General features: G+C 39.5%; 1 protein-coding gene across 3 annotated transcripts in view; it reads right to left on the reverse strand.

Annotated features, from left to right (window-relative positions):
* Positions 1-19,532, reverse strand: part of grid1b (glutamate receptor, ionotropic, delta 1b) — a 439,103-nt gene that overhangs the window by 54,482 nt on the left and 365,089 nt on the right. For all 3 annotated transcript variants that reach the window (XM_088016453.1, XM_088016451.1, XM_088016450.1), the window contains 3 exons: positions 13,125-13,178; positions 6,102-6,275; positions 576-737 (listed from right to left, as the gene is read on the reverse strand). In XM_088016453.1, the coding sequence (XP_087872579.1) occupies positions 576-737; positions 6,102-6,275; positions 13,125-13,178 (390 nt within the window). The remainder of the gene's footprint in view (positions 1-575; positions 738-6,101; positions 6,276-13,124; positions 13,179-19,532) is intronic.

Below are 19,532 nucleotides of genomic sequence, written 5' to 3' on the forward strand. Positions count from 1 at the left end.
TCACATCTGTGAAATTCTTTGTGAAATCACAAATTTCTGTGCAAATTAGCAAATTATAATGTTACATTAAACATTACAATGTTTAATGTAATTAAACATTGTAATTAAATTGTCTTATTAAAGCAAAATGCGATTTATAGGTGATAATGGTATTTAGTGTCTTGTAGCAATTAGCACAAGGCAGTGCTAATTACCATTGTCTTGTGGTAATTAGTAGTTTTTCTATTCTGCTTTATGTCAGTTGTTCATTTTATTTTTTACAGTCTACCCACAAATTACATTTTAATGTGGCTAAATTTACAAACACGTTTCTGTTTACAGAAAGCAAACAATTCTGACAGAGATTCAGCTCATTTAAAACTGATGGTCTGACTTACACAATATCCAAGAAAATAAATAAAAAATCAGAAATGCATATATGAGAGTTTTTCTTCCTGACACCTATATACACGTACCCACCCCCACCTAAAAAAAAAAGAAGAAAGAAACATAAATACATTGAGTGCAACAATGCACAACACTGATCAGAGAACTGAATGAAGCTAAATGATGAAGGTCAGGGCGTCGTGCTTTACCTTCTGAATGGTCTCCAGCATTGACCAGCCTCCGTTCCACGGCTTGGTCGACTTCCGGATGCAGTTTAGGCTCGCCATGCTGTGCCACTTCCTGTCCTCCAGCTTCCTGTAGAAAGCGTTGGCCAGCATCAGCACGCTGTCGTACAGGTAGAGGTTGGACACCTGGTTGGAGAGAGTTCAGAGGGAAAAGGTCAAAGGAGGAGGAAACTTATCGTCTCAGGGAGGAGACGAAGCTCATCGATGCAAAGGTGGTTTGTGATGTAGGATATAAAACGGCAACCGTCATCAGTCTGGATAAAAAAGAAGTGATTTCATCATTATATGGTCACTTTAGCTATATTGGAAGAGATTTTTGTGAAGTTGTGTAGAGTTGGGTCGGCCAAAAATACCAGTAACGATAAACTACACGGTGAAATGTGGCCCGCTAAAATTGAGAAATGTGATTTTTGGCTCGGCAGTCAGAGATGTTGTTATGCTGCCAATAAAGCTTATGAAACAATAACACCCGCATTTAAAAGATGTGGGGGGAAAAAATACAATCACAAAAACAGAACTGTATCATTTGCAACTCAGTGACAACAGGGCCAAACTGAGCCATTCACGTGAGAAATCAATAAAAGAATTTGAAAAATGTCGATTTGGGTTGAATGGTCCACATATGTTGATGATTGACCACCGGTCATCAAAATTAGCATGAATGTAAGGGGAATTGGAAAACCACAAATGGGTCTTAATTTCTCATAAAAATCTCACTCTTGTCGCTAGTAAGCTACTGACTGATCATAGTTACTACACAAAGCCTAATGTCAAAAATCAAAACTAACCATCCCCTCAAATGTGGGGAGAAAAAAAAAAAAGCTTTCCATGCCAACCCACACACTGACCACATGTGTGACACATCTGTGGAACTGCATCATCTGCCAGCACAAATCTAACACCACCAAGAGCGCTGCTGGCACCCGAGCACACAGACGAGCTGGATGGTGTTGAGACGACAGTCAGCTAGCAGCCAGCCTGTCCACATGTCACCCTGACCAAGCACCCAGGAAACACACTGTGACACACACACGCACACACACACACACACACACACACCCGCACACACACAGGCAGGAAGGAGAGACCAAATGCAGGGTGACAAATGAGCATCACGTTGTCCAGATAAGCAGAGCTGACTGGCATGAAGGCCACGCTGCACGCTTTCACTGGCCCTCACACACACACACACACACACACACACACGCACACACACACACACACACAAACTTCTCTTTTCTGTGTCTTCTTTGGTCATGGAGAGACTAAAGATGCAATTTTACATGACAAAGGTAATATGAAAGGGAATGATGGAAGGAGAAGGGAGATAGAACATTGCTTTTTAAATATACATATATTTCCACATAAATTCAGCTTTTCTGTTCTTTTTATTTTTGTCTAAGACTTTCAACTTTTTCACCATTAATTCGCACAGAGACATTTGACGCTCTTTTACACAAACGATTGAGACAAATGTCCTCATCTCGCTTCTTGCCGAACGTTCCAGGTGAGGACTGAGAGGGTCGGCTGAGGACGAGGGGAATGATGGGAGGTGAGAAATGGAAGAAGAGGCAAATATTCTCAGGTCATCTTGAATGGCCAGAGGAGACAGTGAAGGATGAAGATGGGAAAAGAGACGAGGCACAGGGGGGGGAATAACCAAGACAGCTGGGCCGTTTTCTCAGGGAAAAGAAGAGACAAGAGTCTGAATGAAGAACAAAAAAAAAAAGAAAAAATGAAAAAGAGAATGACATTGGTGCTCGACGCTCGACGTGGCGAGGAAAAAAAAAGAAAAGAGAATAAGAGAAACTGAACTCGTCTCCAGCAAATGTCAAAACATGACGGGGAAAAAGCCAGCATTTGTCAGTGTTCATTACAGTAATTGTTCTGTTTGTTGTCTTTAAATGTCAGCCACACATCACCGCAGAGATTTCACAAGTGGAAATAACACTCAGTGTGAGTGGGAGGAAGATTGTGCCTGAAGATGAGATGCGACCAAATTTTCTGGAATGAGACCAATTTGAATTTGTTTCTGGTAAGGCGTGCTGACAGATTACATCAGAAGCTGACGGCAAACACTAAAACCGAGAAGGAGAGCGAGCGAGAGGTAGCTCTTTACCACAAAAAACCCCCAAAATGAAACCACTCGAGATCTTACTTTCTTACAGCTATTTTTTTTTTTTTTTTTACCATTTCATTCATGAATAATACTAAGTACATCTGCACCCAAGAAATATCATTCAAAAGCAGGTTTGTAAATGTTGGTCTTTACTTTCTCTCTCTTGCCTTTATACTAACTACTTTATAATAGTTTTGTTTTTGTGTAAGATCTAAAATCAATATCTGAGAAAAAAAAAGAAGGAAAATGTATAAATCAGTAAACTGCTGTAGGTCCTTTCTGAAGCTCTTCTCTTCTGCCCAGCCCACAATTTTACGACAAGATTTTGCTCTGAGGACTGAGGTGGCAATGGGGGGAAAAAAGCCAATTTTGTGTAAGGATTAACAGTTTCTGTGTCGATTTGGAAAGTATATTTTGAATCCTCCTCATCCTCCTGAGACACACACACTTATGATCCAATTTTAGTGGCAGATGAGGTACTTTCCCATGTATTCCCTGTTCACAGCAAAACTTAACTTAAGATTCATTTGACCAAAGTCATAGTACTTTTCATCACAATCCACACATTTACATTTGTAATGGTAGGACTGAAAATGCTTCTCCCTGGAACCAGTCACAACCAGTTACCATGTGGAAAGTGTCTTATTGTTGCCATGGAGACTTTAACTTTTTTATGCCACGGTTACTATCGACATCACTGAACTTTGTGTCAAAATAAAAGGCTAACTTTGTTTGCCACTGTTCCAATAGTTGCACATTTTTTAAATTATTGCCTTGACTGTGGACATGAGACACTTTATGCTAAGAGCTTTTGTCTTGCTGCCATTTTCAAGAGAGGGAACAAGAAATAGGCCTCCGTGTCAGACCTTTTACACTGAATGAGAATACAAGGATTACTAAAACAATATTTATACATAAGTTATGGGGAGGAATACAAAAATGATCTGAATGTCGTTCGCCCAGGGCACCAAACAGGCTAGTACCGCCTCTGTCGCTATTTCTAAATACATAGCTGCCATGTGATTGGCTGATTCACTATTGTTGTTAACAAGCATTTGAACAGGTAAACATTATAAAGTGTCTGGTGAGAGTCATCGTCTCCACATGTTAAAACGGGCTTTAACATGTGGAGTTTGGTATTCTTGAATCATTTATGTTCCTTCTGTTCAGGATCCAAGCAGAAATGTGGGAACGCACAACCCGACTCCCTCTGATTAAAGCAAAATATGTTACACATCCAACCTGGAAAAAAAAATTACAGATGTAGAGGGAATATTTTTGATATAAATAAAAAGTAAAATGACATTTTCTGACTCTGCAGACTATGACAGCTTTATTCCTTCAGCTTCTCCTAACCGGAGCTCTTGTTCTAAACTGATTAAATCCCACCATCATTTTATGAATTTGGCTGCTTATTACGTCTTTCTTTGCCCTTCATTAAACAAAGCAAACCCTCTAATTACTCTCCCTGTTCCCGAAAATTGACCTTTTGTGCTTTTGTGGCCGGGAATGACTAAAATTGATTCAGAAGTGATGTACAGAATTTGAATTTTCATGTTTAGCCGTGGAGGTCAGGCCTGTGTTTTCAATCCCTTTTCAAAAGCCTGTCTGTCTGTCTGTCTGTCTGTCTGTCCTTCTGCCAGGAGAAAGAAGGACGAGGATCCTAATCGGAAAGAATAATTGGTACATACAAGGGCGGCAATTATTCGGAATAAATTAAGCATTGCAAGCACACAAAAAGTTGAATGAGAAGAATGTGAAGGTTTAATTTGATCAAAAACACTGAAATAAAAAAGAAATTATTCAAAACCACGAGAACCCCCCCCTACTATTTACTGGTAAAGATTATCCGATTTATCGGCACCTTCTCATGGAACTTTTGAGAAAGTTTGTTTATATCTGAACATTAAACTTCTGGAAGCCAATTTAACCCTTTTATGCATGGTGGTCAGTACAATGGATAGCTGTCTAAAAGCCATGTTCTTGAGCCTCTTGTGGATTTTTATGTTATAAATGCACACAGACCACTGAAGTGGACACTAATGCATAATAAAATACACTATCAACTATTGGCCATCAGCGGCAAATGCAAGAAATTATTTTTGTTAAATCCAATATGGCCAACAGACAATAAAGCATGCCGACCGACCCGGTCCCTCCTTCTACTGCAGACAACTCCTGGAGGTAAAAAAAAATATTGTGACATCCGATATCCCCTAAAGAACAATACTACTGACGTATTTTTCAAACAACAACTTTGTATTTGGAGAAAATTACAATTGATCACTTAAAAATAATTTCCTACCTTTTATTATGCCTTGAGAAAAATCTAAACCCCGACACAAAGGATCATAATTCATGCATGAAAGGGTTAAATATGGCCCACAAGAATCATCATACCTGAAAGTTATCAAATCGCAAATGTCTCGGCTGCATAATCAAACTTTAAATGTGAAACTGCAGCAGGCACAGATGGTAAAACATGTGTGGGGGGGAATCAAAAGCTGCAGATTGTAAATGACAGTGGAGTGATGTTTCCATTTAATTACTTCTGTCAAAAATGCTAATAAGAAAAGAAAAGAAAAAAGAGTTGAAGTTAAAATTCTATCAGATGGCTTCATGCATTCGACGCACTGATTAGCATATATATCAGGGGAACACACAGTGAAATCTCCAGCTATCAGTGCAGCAAATCCCTTTCAGTCTCGTTTCCTATGCATCGAAATGATCACCTGCTTTCAAAATGAGGTGAATAATTCACAGCGCGAGCCTTTTGAAAGCCCGGTGCTTTTTGGTCAGGCTCTCGCATAAATATACATACGTTTTGGGTGGATTTTTTTTCCCCAAAAATATCACGCATGTATATTTAAATGCGTGCAACCTGCGTCATCACAGAGTCGATCTGAGCCAAAAATGTAAGGAGCAAACCTACTGGGAGAGCATTTGGAGGTTTATGTTATCCAATCGATGTCATAAAATGCAGATGTGATGTTAATTCCTGATCATCAAGAGTCAAAACAACAATTCTGTGCCTTCATAGTAACTACTTTAACAAAGATGTTTTTTTTTTTTTGGTTACGTTGTCTCCACAAACGCACACACACACACACACACAAAAAGTTGTTCAGACTGTTTATAAGTCTTTTCAGTAAGCAGAAGCTGACAGATGTTATGTAGAACCAGCCTTTTCCTTCGCTGCATGTTTCCCAACCTGAAGTACAACTCAAACTACGGCAGAGGTGGAGAGTGGGCACATCACCATGCCAACAGGTGTCAGTTGCAAAGTAAAACTTACACATCTGCTGCTTGAATATTTCTGACTGACATACTGACAGTGGTTATTTTTTATTTTATTTTATTTTTCTTTTTACCTCCAGGTTCTGCAGGTATCCTTCCTGCGGGTCGCACAGCAGCGACGAGATCCGGTGGTTCTGCCTCATGCACCGGGTGCTGCTGTCCTTCCACAGGGGGAAAATCTGTCGGATCACAGTCATGCGCCCCAGCGCGCTGTGGGTCAGCTCCAGGATCTCCGTGTCGCTGATTTCCTGCGGTCATGTGAGCAAAGGGGAAGAAACGAAAGGCAGAACAAATGTTTTGCCGTAAGTTCGAGGCGTCTCATAAAGCGACGCGCGACTCTTTCCTCTATATGACGATGTCACGTTAATTAATGCGACCAAGCAGCCGGCTGTAAATCATAAGAGCGCAGTCACACTGTCTCTTAAAGAGCTTCCTGTACTCGTTCGTATACATGTTTAACTGCTACAACAAGGAGAAAGCCAATTATTTTCTTGAAGGTGTAATTATAGATAGTCCCCATCTGAAGTAAAGTAAACCCACTCTGTTCGGTTTCTCCTTATGTCGTCCTCATCCAATTAAACATGAAGCTGTAAACAGAAGTGACTCAGAGTTTTTTGTTTTTTTGTTTTTTATTCACTGGGAAGAAAACAGAAAAAAAAAAGGTTTTAAATGTCAAAAATCGGGGGCCGTAAAAGTAACCGAGACACAAGACTCACTGTTATTTCTACTGAAATATAATTTATTCCATCCACATAAAAAGTGGCAGCTGCTTCACATTAAAATCTCGACGTGAACCCCGTATTTTGAACCGATTTTAAAGGCTAGACAATAATTATCTGTGTTGGAAACTATGTCTTAAGTACCAAAGACTTTCTGTGACCAGAAGAAGACCCTCTGGTCATCAGCATATTTCTTCACTTTGTTGTTAAAAGTTCTTGAGCAATCATGGTTTTTTTTTTCTGAGACCAGCTGTGAAATAAATCAACCTTAGAATGAAGTGGAAAAAATATGATTTTTGTTCAATTTTAACTTCTGCAAAATGAACAGTAAATTTCAAAGAGACCAAAGTGCTCAAATACAAAGTTGTTAAAGAAAATTAACACTCATATTAATGGAAATGTATTTCTTAATTATTTATGTGAAAATCTAATGTAATTTTTGGATATTTTCAAATCAGAGTTCATTCTTGTTACATGCCTGCCAGGCTGTTTGTTTCTCTTTCCCCTCCCCCTTTGTCTCTTCACAGGTACTAGGGAAAGCTGGTGTCAATCTCCCCTGATTGATTCTCATCAACCATGGGCCAATCAGCATCCAGGGAGGCCTTATTTAAGCAGCCCAGCTGGGGAGAGCTGGGAGCTGTCTTTGTTACTTGACGCATAACTTGTTCCTCTTTGTGTGAAGGTTTGTGGTGGGAGTTAGAGGGTGAGGTAAGTTTGGGGTACCCTGTACATTTCATCACGTAGGTGTTTTTTCTGTTAGATACACTAGGTAAGCAGGTGGGTGCCACCCATGTAAAGTTTTGGTGGAAATTTTTGTTAGATTAGATAGGCAGAGTTTTTGTTTTCTTTTGTTTCTTTAGCACAGTCAGTAGATAGGCCCTGTTTTGTTTTATTATTTTCTTTGATTTGGCACCACCTAACCGCCCCTTTCTCCCCCACAGTTTGTGTGAGCCTTCTGGGATTTTTGTCATCAATAAATCCCTTCTTTTGACAACATTCACTTGGACTCTGTCAAGTTTTTATGGTTGTCGTGTTACTCCCCTCCTCCTCACAAAGGGGGGGGCCGTAACAATTCTGTTCCACAGACCTTGAAATTGAACTTGCATTTAATAAGTTACTTCATATTTCTAGCATCAGCTGGATGTCAACATTAGCCAAAGTCAGATAAAAATAAAAAATAAAAAAAAAAAACAATCACCAAAATGGAGACTAAACTGCATGTAATGCCACATTAAATGATAAACCTCCTCCATTCAGGCACAGGCAGGCTTAAGAGGAGCCGGCGGCGACGGCAAACAGGAAGTGGACAAGTCGCGGAAAGAATCAGATAAGAGATTTTGGAGGGCAGTGATTTTTTCTGAGAAACGCAGAGCGACGGCGTCTCCAGGAAGCGGGTGAGGATGCTGTGCAGAAAAATGCGTTAATGTCTGAGAAGTTTTTTTTGTTTTTTTTTTTACCGCAGCTCATGCAAAATGAATGAGGTTTATTACAGCCTGGCAGCGGGTAAAATGGTCACTAGTGTTTTGGCGTTTGTCTTTAGAGCAACTTCTGGATCACGTAAAAAGAAAACAATAATATTACAGCGGAAAAGTGGGTTGTTTTACATGTAAACCTTAAAATCTGTGGTGGATGTATTTTAAATCTACCACTGTGCTTCAATGACTCATGTTGTAGCAATTGGACTGGTTCTGCTGGCGGATTCTTCCTGGTATTCCTGGTAAAGGGGGAATTCTGCTCTCAGAATGAGAAGTTCCCACAAAGTGACTGACTTAATGTAAACGGTTGGCTTTCCTTGTTTTATTTTATTTTATTTATTTTTTACTGAATAAAGTTTATCTACTCCATGAGCCTGACTGACACGTTTTGGTTTTCAGACCACTACGGATTTTGTTTAATGTACTACACCAAAACAAGAAAATTAAGTTTCTTAAAAAAAAAAAGTCCATATTTCACTTTCAATTCCTGTCTAATTCCAGGTAAACACAAACAAAATTTATTTTTCACACATTAATATTTCACTAACACATCCTTCAAACCTCAGGAAGCCTTCTAAAGCACAGAGTAACTGGAACAGCTGCAGGTTCAGAAAGACCTTCTGTCTCATGTTTGTTCAAACAGGTGACATTTTTTTAAGCAGAGGAAATTAGTTAAAAATGCAAATATGTTTTGACATCTTATTAAAGTATTGTTTTTTATCTAAATCATGGCAAAAAAACTAAACAATTTCATAATGTTAGCTTCTCTAGCCTTGTAGCTAAAGTTATGTCACTCAAATGCAGCTCAGTAGGGAGTTTAGGGTTAGGAGCTTTGGGACATGTTGACATGTGACAGGAGAAGAAAACTGTAGAATAATTTAAGAAAAAGTCTGGTATGACCAGATAAATAGCACTATTAAATATTTTTTTATAATCATCAGCACTAATATAGGTTTTTCTCTCTCTCTCATTTTTTTTTTTGGATTTACTTCATTGTCGATCAAAGGAGCCCTCCAACTCTCACCGCCTACAGACCAACAATTACCCGCTGCTTGTGTTTCAGGCACTTACGGCAGGACAGAGAAGAGAAAAATGAAAAGGGATAAAGGAGAAAATCCCAGACAGATTAGGGCGGCTCTGATGGATTCAGTTGTCAATACGGGTGACGACTTTAACGGCTGCAACGGGAGCAGCTGTGATGTAACCTGGCGAGGTGCTTTTTGTTCACAAAGAACTGGATTTACATTTCAAAGAGAAGCGCCCGGTGTCATTTACAGTTATCGCATTTCGTGTCTCGTTAGCGCCGCCCGTTTCCGATAGGCTCCCCGGGTAATTAGGTTTTGTTCATCAGGAAGGCGGCATTACGCACAGCCATGAGAGAAAAAACACGAGATGGAAAAAAAAGAAAGAAAGCGATAAAAAGGAAAGTTAAAAAGTTACTTTTTGAACACTTTTAGCTAAGGAGATCATGGCTTGGGGTACAGAGTTTTATATATGTATGTGTGTGTGTTTTTTATATATGTATGTGTTTTTTGTTTTTTTTTCAGTTCTGAAGTCCAGTCTAAAGTCCAATGCAGCCAGTAGTTCCTCTGTGAGACACAATCTTAAATATGTGTCTCACAGCAAATTCCGGATCATATTTATCTCAATGTTTTTTTTGTTTTTTTTTTGTTTTTTTACATAGAAGTGGGTTTTTAGGATTCGTTTACATTTAATCGGTATTCCCTTCATGGAAGCTCAGCTCCATCATATTAGTATTTATTTCATTTTAATCAGGTTTTAGGGAGTTGGAATGGTATTTTCCTGGTGTTACTCATGGCCCGAAGAGTCTCTGGAATAATAACAGCCTGCATTTGTTCTCTGTTTGTGAAAACGCCTGTCTGTGTGACTGACGTTCTGATATTGTGCAACGTTTGCAAACAGGTATTTTTAATCCAGTTGGTTTTTATCAGCAGAGTTGTTGTTCTGAAATGTTCAGCCTCTAGTCACCTTTATTCATCTTTATTCTCTTTCTTTCAGACTATTTTCTTCAGATTAGTTGAGTTGAATGGATGCGTTTTATTCATATTCCTGTGCTAAGTTCTCTTTTTCTCTCTCTCTCTCTTCTTCCTTTGTTACACATTCCAGGACTTGACAGAACCGTTTCTTTTGTTTTCTGAACTCGGCATCTGAGCAGCTTCAGTGTCATTGTGTAGATTTTTGACTGTTCAGAGATAAAACGTGACAGCTGCTGCTTCACACACTCAGACCCATCCATGTGGTTTCACTGTGGCCCTGCTGAGATCTTCACTCCTTCCTCACTGCCAGGCTTTTTGTCTTCCCTACCCCAACCCTGATACTTTCCCTCAGTTTTGGTTCAAATGGTTATTTTATTTTATTTTATTTTTTGCCTTCTCTCTATGCATGTCTTTGTGAATTGATTTGTTTATAGTAGAACTGCTGAGACCGGTCACTGTAATCGATCTCGACAACGATGATAATTCTTCACTATCAATCAACGTTGTTTAGTTGACAAAGTTTTCAAAGTTGTTTTGCTCCAAATCGTCTTGACCGTTCAGGAATGTGTTGCAGTTTAACTGCCTGATTCTAAAACTAAAAATTCACATTTGTTGTAATTTTGTCCTTTTTAAACATATATATATATATTTAACATACATGCTCCTGTTGCCACACAGTGGGAAAACAAATATTTCTATTCTAAACCTATAATATTCAGCTTTTAAAATCTAAAATGTTATTAAAAAGCTAAAGTGCTCTATTAACGTACCTCAAATAAGGTGACAAAAAGGTTGCTGAAAACCACACTATGATAGATTTAGCTGTGAAAACACTCGAGTAACTTTTTACTTTTTTTAAGCAATTATTTGTCCAGTAGTTTCACTCCGCAGCACTTATTTCCACTCGACTAACATTTTCAAATATTCATCACTACTTTTACTTGAGTACAATTTCTAGCCACTCTATTCTCCCTGAGTCAGTTCACTGAATAAAGACTAAAGATGTTTTCACTGAAATGCACCAGACACAGACGCACACCGTTTTAACATAACACATTATGTTTGTAGATACGGTTCATATCTGCGCAATTAAGAGGTGAAGTGTACATACAGTAAATGGTACACATTGTCATTGAGAGTACTTTGCACTGGTTTTACATGCATTACCTATTGTCAGTACTGATTTCAGTAGTTTCATGTTGATTTTTCCAACAAGAAATTTCGTCTTTAGTTAGTTGTTTTTATAAGGATGTCACTTACTTTTGACTCTTATTTTATTCAGTCAAGTACCAGATTTTGGATATTTAATGATTTTTGTTTGATTATTTTTTTCTCATCCTAATTATCCTTAGAATATTGGTGAAGAACATCCTCAATACAAAAACAAAATACTTTGCCCACATGAATCTGTTATAAAAAAATAAAGAAACATAAAGGCTTGTGGGATTTTATGGTAGGAAAAAAAAAAGAGGTAGTAATGTCAATAAGAAAGAATTAAGAACCGTTCCCATTAACATTCACCAGCATTTTAACATCAACCCTATTTTTTATTTTCATTTATTTTTTTTTTACATCCATTAGCTTGTAGTAAAGACAACACGTCTGACAAAGAAAACAGAGACACGTTGTGTTTGGCAGCTCTGTCAGAGCAGAGGACACACAGAGGAGATAAGTCCAGACACCATGTGTAGGTGACAGCAGATCAGGAGAGCAAGCTGAGGCAGGTTGTGGCGACTGAGAGGAGGAGAAAGTAGCTGCTCTATAATTAAGGGACACACAGAGGTTTGCCTGCTTCAGAGCAAAGGGACAGATTCAGGGCTTATAGTTTGTAAAACCTGGCTGGAGGTAAATGGGCCGTCGCTGGAACAAAGATACCGCTCTGCACAGTCGACTTCACAAGAACGTAGAGTCCAGAGGCATCAGAAAGGGGTTTTGACACACTGCTATGGTTACTAAAACTAGTTAGCAGTAAAATAAGCAGGAGCTGTAAGGAAATTAAAATGTGGTAAAATACAAAAAAATAAAAAAAACGTAGAGAAAACAAACATTTACCTGACCAGAGAGATACCTTCAGGGTGTGCGTGTGATATAGACTCGCAGGATATTTAGAAAGATAATTCATTTAATTTAAAAAATAAGCTGGGAATAAAAAGAAAATAGCTTTTTATTTCATCCATGGCTTTCACACTGAACTTAGGCTTAACGTGTTCATGCTTGAAAAGCGAAGTTTGGGAAAGGTGTAAACATTAAAGATGATCCTGCATCAATAATACCAAACAATGAGCTTCATCTAAGGCAGGAGTGGCACACTCCAGTCCTACATTTTTTATTTTTATTTTTTTTGATGAGTTCCTGCTTCAAAACACTTGAACACAACGGCTTAATTAGTCGTTCGTTGTGCGATCAGCATCTCAAGTGGCCTGATTGTGACTCCTTCATTTATTTGATAAGTGCTGAAGCAGGAAAACACAGGAAAGTTGAAGAACACAAAGTCCCACCAACACCCATCACACCCTGCTGACTGTGCTGGAGAAGTTTTATTCCTACTAGAAGTTGTAGAGTATAAAGTAATCATGGGTCCACCAGTGTAGGGTTTTGAGCCAAAGTCACTGAATGGATACGCTGTCCATTCAGTGAAATTAAAGAGACTGAAAGCAGCATGGTTATTACAAGATGATACGTCGTGTTGTGCCCTACGTTTTCCGTTGTCGCAAGATTTTAATTTGTCAGTGACAATTTAAACTGAATTGCAGTCATCACAAAATCAGTTCCTGGGCAACAAATAAGTCCTTTGACCAGACTTTTGACATTCCTCCTTTACAACATAATGAAACACTAAGGCTGCCTTCTTCATCGTGACTCGGAGGGAAATTTTGTCTCACAGATTTAACATCGTGGCGTCTTACCTCATTTACAAACACCCAGTGACTGTCCTTGGAGGCCAAATTTGTTTCCACAGCCTGCAGACACAAACAGAGAGAGAGAGAGAGAGAGAGAGAGAGAGAGAGAGAGAGAGAGAGAGAGATTGGGAAAAGTTTAGATCAATTACTCCGGCTTCATGTAAACTTTCTGGGTCTCAGATCCTCCTATTTGGCCTCGGAGCTGCTCTATCACACCAAAGACACGTTGCTTTGCTCCACTCCTATTTGCTCAGCCTCTGCTGTTTTCCAATGATGGGTTGCTCTGCCAAATGTCAACCAATAAAAGTTTTCCACAGAGACCCGGCCAAGTACTGAGAACTCTTATCAAAGCGCTGCGAGCTCGTCTGGTTCGGCGTAGCTGTGTGATAATCCCAGCAGCGTCCAACCGGCTTCCGACCGATGATAACGAAGAGCCGCGCCGAGTCGAGCCGATAAGGTCCGCGTTTTATTCCGAGTCCAGAGGGGAACTGCTGGCACCAGCTCGTCACCTTCTGTAAACGGCAGACATGAACGCAGAACGCAGGAATGAAATGTATATCAAAACTGATCACTGGTGATTAAAGTCTTATAAAGTCTGATAGAGAAACTTCCTTTTCGAATACACATGGCCACAGGGTCAGACTGAGGAGGTCAGTGGTGTTGCACAAGTGGATCAGAGGAGTCTTTATTTACACCTTATTAATATGAGTAGTGTTTCTGATTTAATGAAACCTCAAATAGAGCTGCAAAGACTGAATTTAATCAGCACATTTAATTGATTTGTATGCATTCCAGTAATGTGGCAAAAACACTTAAACAATGACACAGTTGAAAGCAGATAGAGATGGTCTGCTGCTGTTTCCATGATTTTCTTTTTTAAAGGACCAGGCTATTAAAACAGACTGTTACAATGGTACAAATCAAAAGATTATATTTACCTTTATAGTACCCCGACATAAAACAAGTCAAATACAACATAAAGCCTAGCTTAAGGACAGCAGCGGCGGTTTTCAAGTGCATAAGTCTTTATAGACGCCTTTATAAAAGCAATTGGAGTGTAAAATAAAGCAGCACCTCTACCAAGTTCAGAAAAAGTCCAAAGCTTAAGGCCACAAATTAAATTTTATTTAGGATTCCAGACAAAATATCAACTCCAAGTCCCAATCAAGGAATCTCTGTGGGGCTGTTACCGGACCACACTCAACTCCTGACCTCTGCTTTCATCCTAATAGCTGTGGTTTTATGTCATCAGCATTGTTCAGGTTGAAAGCTGTAAGATGTTGTATTGAAACGGCCCAACTAGTGTTACCAACGCATTTAGTAACACGCAAAAAAGAAGAGAAAGACCTGTTCCCAAGGGACAATGGTAAAGCAAAAAAAAAAAAAAAAGCAAACGTTTAAAAAAAAAAAAGTGACTAAATTTGCTCGGAGCAACACAGGTTGTGGTAAATTCATTGATTTCGTTATGTTTCCATCTCCTGCTGGAGCCGCAGTGCACTTGTTACAGGTCATCTAAAATACTTTATCTTATATTCTGAATATATAAAGATTCCCAACATGGCAGCTCCTTGCATTGAAATCCTTCAGAACCTAAAATAAAGGATTTCTTCAAAGTACGTGAGACGTTGCAAGTTATTACTTACATTGCATTGAATTTAATAACTTTACATCACCAATTTTCCTCTAATTAGAAGTAAGGTGTGGTGGTTTGAGGTCTGTGCAACAGTATTAACATGAAACACAAAAGGCAATACAAAATAGAAATATATAATATATGATCAGGAAAAGAAAAGTCTATCTTTTGCATGATTATTTTTGACTGATAAATAACAGCCTAGTCTTCACACAAGTCAGGGCCAGGCTTATATAGAACAGAAACCTTTTGATAATTACAACCCACAATAAGGTTCTTTGTATTGATTTCCAGTGCAATCCTCAAGTAAATTAATTTCCCTCCACTCAAACTGCACACTCAATAAAAAAACCTGACATGACAACACGTAACGCGCATCAAAGCATATGGACTGAACTACGAGCCATGTGGGTGTTAAAACGAACACTGTAACCACGTCTGTATCTAATGATCTGGACGGCATGAAGCAAAACGTCGTCCTTCAACATGATAATAGGAAAACAGACAGCAGGGAGCATCTGGTCCGTGTGGGGAGTGAACACAGTAACAGTCATGGAGCCTGGTACGTGACGGAAGACAAGGGGAGAAGAGCTGAAACTGGGTTTCCTTGCTTCAGTACACTGAAGCAAGGAGACGAAGACTGGACCCAGACACACATCCAAGCTGCTTTTCTGGGCCAGATAAAACGAGACTAAGCTTCTGGAAATGACTTCTCAAAGCACAGACTGGGTTTCTGCTCTCTGGGTTATGTTTTACAGTTGTCTATGTCAGGAACCCAGCTAATTTGAATAAACATTTTCCAGTTTGCCAAAAAAAAAATTCAACCAGTATCAGAAGCTTCATAATGGCTATAAAATAATTAAATATAAAGCTACTGACATTAGTTAAATGTCACTAGCTTTATATTTAACCAAATATTATGGGAGACAAATGTATATATTTGAGCGAAAGCATAGTTTTGACCCTGGGTAGATCAGATATTGGAATGACGTCCTCCTTTTTAAATCAGGTAAGGATTTTCCTTACCTGCTCTTTTGGCCAGATGGACATTCCTCTAACCAATTAGTTGAATTTAGCTAATTAAACTTTACACAGTTTACAACACATTTCTATATATTGATGTGGAAACTAATATTTGGCATTTTTAATCCCACTTGTTACACGCTAGCGTCTTAAGGGTTACTCCTTTGGAAGTCCTCCCAAAAGTATACCAAAAAAAGTGTTTGGAATATACAGCAGAAGATGTTTTCCCACCACAGCATCAGAACTGGGTTTCAGGACATATCAGTTTTTCAATATTAATATCTTCGCCCTCCTTTACAGGCTCCATCTTTGGTTCCTGCTCGATCCAACACAGAACTCACCCAGGAAGCCCAACACAGATGAAATAATACTCTTTTCAGGTTGATCGTTTAATCTGTGTGTCCTGGGGAGCTGTGGGAGGAGGGCGAGAGGTGAGGATTAGGGACGTATTAATAGCAGTAGTTGGGACCAAAATGTCAGTGAATGTGACTGTTTGTGACGAGGTCCAGCTTTTTTTGTGTGTGTGAGTTGATGATGTTGTCAGGGATCTGGTTAACCTATCGTTAAAGGCCAAGACCCCACTTTCTGGAGATACTTCACAAGACATCTCCTATTCGGAAATATTACACCTGTCACTGTAACCTTTACCAGGCCAAGAGGCACACACACATCCACACACACACGCACGCACTCGCATGCACACATAACAGCAGAGAGTCTTGTAAAACTGCCCTCTAAGATAGATGTGCTATTCTGAGCCAATTTTACTGTGATCTATGTTGAGGATTTTCTATCCTGCGTTCCTTCTCTGTCTTTTTGAAACCAGGTTGCGTGGTTGTTGTTGTTGTTTTTGCTTCTGTGGATAAAGAAACTGTTTTTTTTTGTTTGTAGAAACCTTTGACATTTTGTTGCATTTAATGAAACAAGCTGAAGTAAAATGATAAAAATTATATATATCTGTATATATATAATTTTTTTTTGCTGTCAGAACATTAAGACCTCGTTCCAGACACACATCTTTCTTGAATGAGTTTGGCTTTGCTCTTTCAGCCAGATGGACATTCATTCCTCCAACCAATTAGTTGCATCTAGCTAATTAAATTTAGGAAGAATCGGTTCTAACATGCACAACCAAAATTCAAACTCAAAGTTTGGATGATTTTGTTGTAAAATGTAGACATTTCAGGGAACAAATATTTTTAAAAATGGCACAATTTTATTTCAATGAAACTTTTTTTTTCGCACAATTTTTTTTTGTGTGTGTGTTTGATGCAATGACATCGAGTACACAGATTTGTGTGAACACCCATACGCTAAAGTCTTCTGCAAGCACGTTTTGACGATGTCTCCTCGGTAGGAGTCTATCAGCATCCCACATTTGTGCTTGGTATTACTTGCCCACCCAGTTATCTGAAAACTTCTCCAAATATGTCAGATTGAGAGGTCGTCTCCTGTCCACAGCATGTCAGCTCACAGATTTTTAATTAAATTTAATTCTGACTGCAAGTTTTCCTCCAATGAGGAAGTTGTTGCTTTGTTGATTTAGACGTAGGGAATCATGGATGAAGTGGTTGGAATCAAACTGATTGGCATTTAGAACTGTTTATTATTTCAGACGTCCAGGAAGAAAGAGAGAAAGGAAGAAGGAAAGAAAGAATGAGAGAGCAAAAGAAAGAGTGAAACAGAGAACCCCCCGACCCCCACAAGCAGTTTTAAATATCACTGAGTGCATATTGTATTCATCTCTCATCTAACAGAGAACTCCCACACATGCATGTTTAACTGCTTTTAGATTCCAAGAGAAACATTTAATCAAACAATTTCATATGAAAGCTGTGTTAGAAATTCCCTTGAGACAAGCAAATAGCAAAATTCATTGTTTCTACTCTTGTTTTATTAAATCTCACTCCACTTTAATTCATGCAATATTTTAAAATATATAAATAATGTGCGGATAAGTTTAAGTGGGTCTCTCTTTTTTTTTTTTTTCCCCTTTTCCTTCACAGCTCAATCACCTCAACCCGTTGTAACCGAGGAGGCCCGGCTGCAGTCTGCTCGCAGGTCACTGGGGCCGGGCAAAGTTGGGTTGACCGCAGCGAGCACTAGATCAGCAAGAAAGGTCTCTGGGCAGGTCTGTGTGTAGAATGGATGATGGGACAGATCAAAACGTGATTGCGTCAACAGCCTGCAGCTAGTTCAGCAGCGGGCAGCCGGTGCAACACTCTCGTCTGCTGCTGAAATCCTTCATGTGGATCTGCACTAACTTCCCTTCGTGTAGAAAATTTCAGTTTTAGACGAACATTCAGCTGCCAGAACAAATAACTTCAACGTAGTCTACTAATTAAAAAAAAAAAAAAAAAGAAAAACCTTCTGGGATAGTTGCTGAGCTACACGTTCCAAGTTTGCTTTTGAAATATGACTTAGCAGGATATTAATATCAGAGCTAGAGAAAGAGATATATGTGTATTTCACATGGATTTGCGCAAACCAATCAGATAAAACGACTAACATGCATGTAGAAGTTCAAATATCCTGCAAACAGACATGATGAAACCAGAAATAAAAAAAAACACTGCGGCTTTATTCCATCTGCATGTCTGAACGCTGCTGCCAGGCTGAGAATAAATATTTAAAAGCAGAAACAACAAAGCAAAGCATGTTGAAATAACTGTATTATTTTGTTCCCACCAACTTCAGCTCAACCTGGCGAGGAGCTGATGAGGTATCGATCGGGCAGGCCAATCCGAGCTGCATCAAAGTTTCATGAAAGATCCAGGGCTGCGCTGCTAAGTATCGAGCGGTGGGCGGCCGCTGCGGAAAGACGGAAACTTTCCGCAGCGGCCAAAACATGTTTCGCTTCCATTCCTGGTTGTACGGGATCAAGCGGGACCCGGGGAGCGAGACTACGTGCCCGAGGAGCTCTAAATGATTTAAATGTTCGGGAGCGAAAGGCTGCCAACAGAATACCACGGAAGTAAGAAAGTGCAGAGAAAACGCCTTAGTCTCTTCGTGGGACTTGTTGACATTGAGAAAAATCTTAAGCGTTAGCAGCCTAGAATGGTTTTCCATTTTTTAAGACCCACAAAAAGGAAACTGTTGCTATTTAAAATTCAGAGTGGGCGACATTCTGAATTTCATGTGCTGAAATTCTGGAAAATGGCTACTCCTTGTTGAAATGCAGGAAAGCCGAGCGCATTTTGGGGAAACGCTCTTCTGCTTCCATCAGCAGTTCTCAGGGGAGGCAAAGGGTCTGGCAGAGTGGCTGGGTGGGGGTGGTGGCGTGTCAGAGAGTTAGCCGGTTTATATTTTGCTCTACTGCCTCCACCACCACCACCTCTGTGGGTTTAATAGTCCTGACAACAAGCATTTTTAACAGGCTGCTGGACGGGCAGCGAGCGAGGATGTTGCACCAGAGACAGAGTGCTTTTAACACCATGCTAATGGAGGAGACAGGGATGAGTCCCACGAGGACGCCGCTGACCAGGAAATCCGGCATGCGTGGGGTCAGAGATGAAAACAAAAACTAAGTTCAGTTAGACGTTCCTCTGATTCTGTCACAGAAACACAATTCAATTCTTTGTTCAGCTGTGGGGCATTTTTTCTTTGTCGCTGGTAGAAAACAAAGAGCATACATACAGACAAAGCCGGCAGGAGCCATTTTGGTGCGCTGGGTTATAAATTTGCAGTGGGTAGTTGTTTTTGAAAATGTCTTTTGAATATTCCTTAAAACTGTGACTATGTTGTAAAAGTATAACATG

The sequence above is a fragment of the Poecilia mexicana genome, unplaced genomic scaffold (genome assembly GCF_051168715.1).
Source record: "Poecilia mexicana isolate PSO_F unplaced genomic scaffold, ASM5116871v1 scaffold_19, whole genome shotgun sequence".
Lineage (NCBI taxonomy): Eukaryota > Metazoa > Chordata > Actinopteri > Cyprinodontiformes > Poeciliidae > Poecilia > Poecilia mexicana.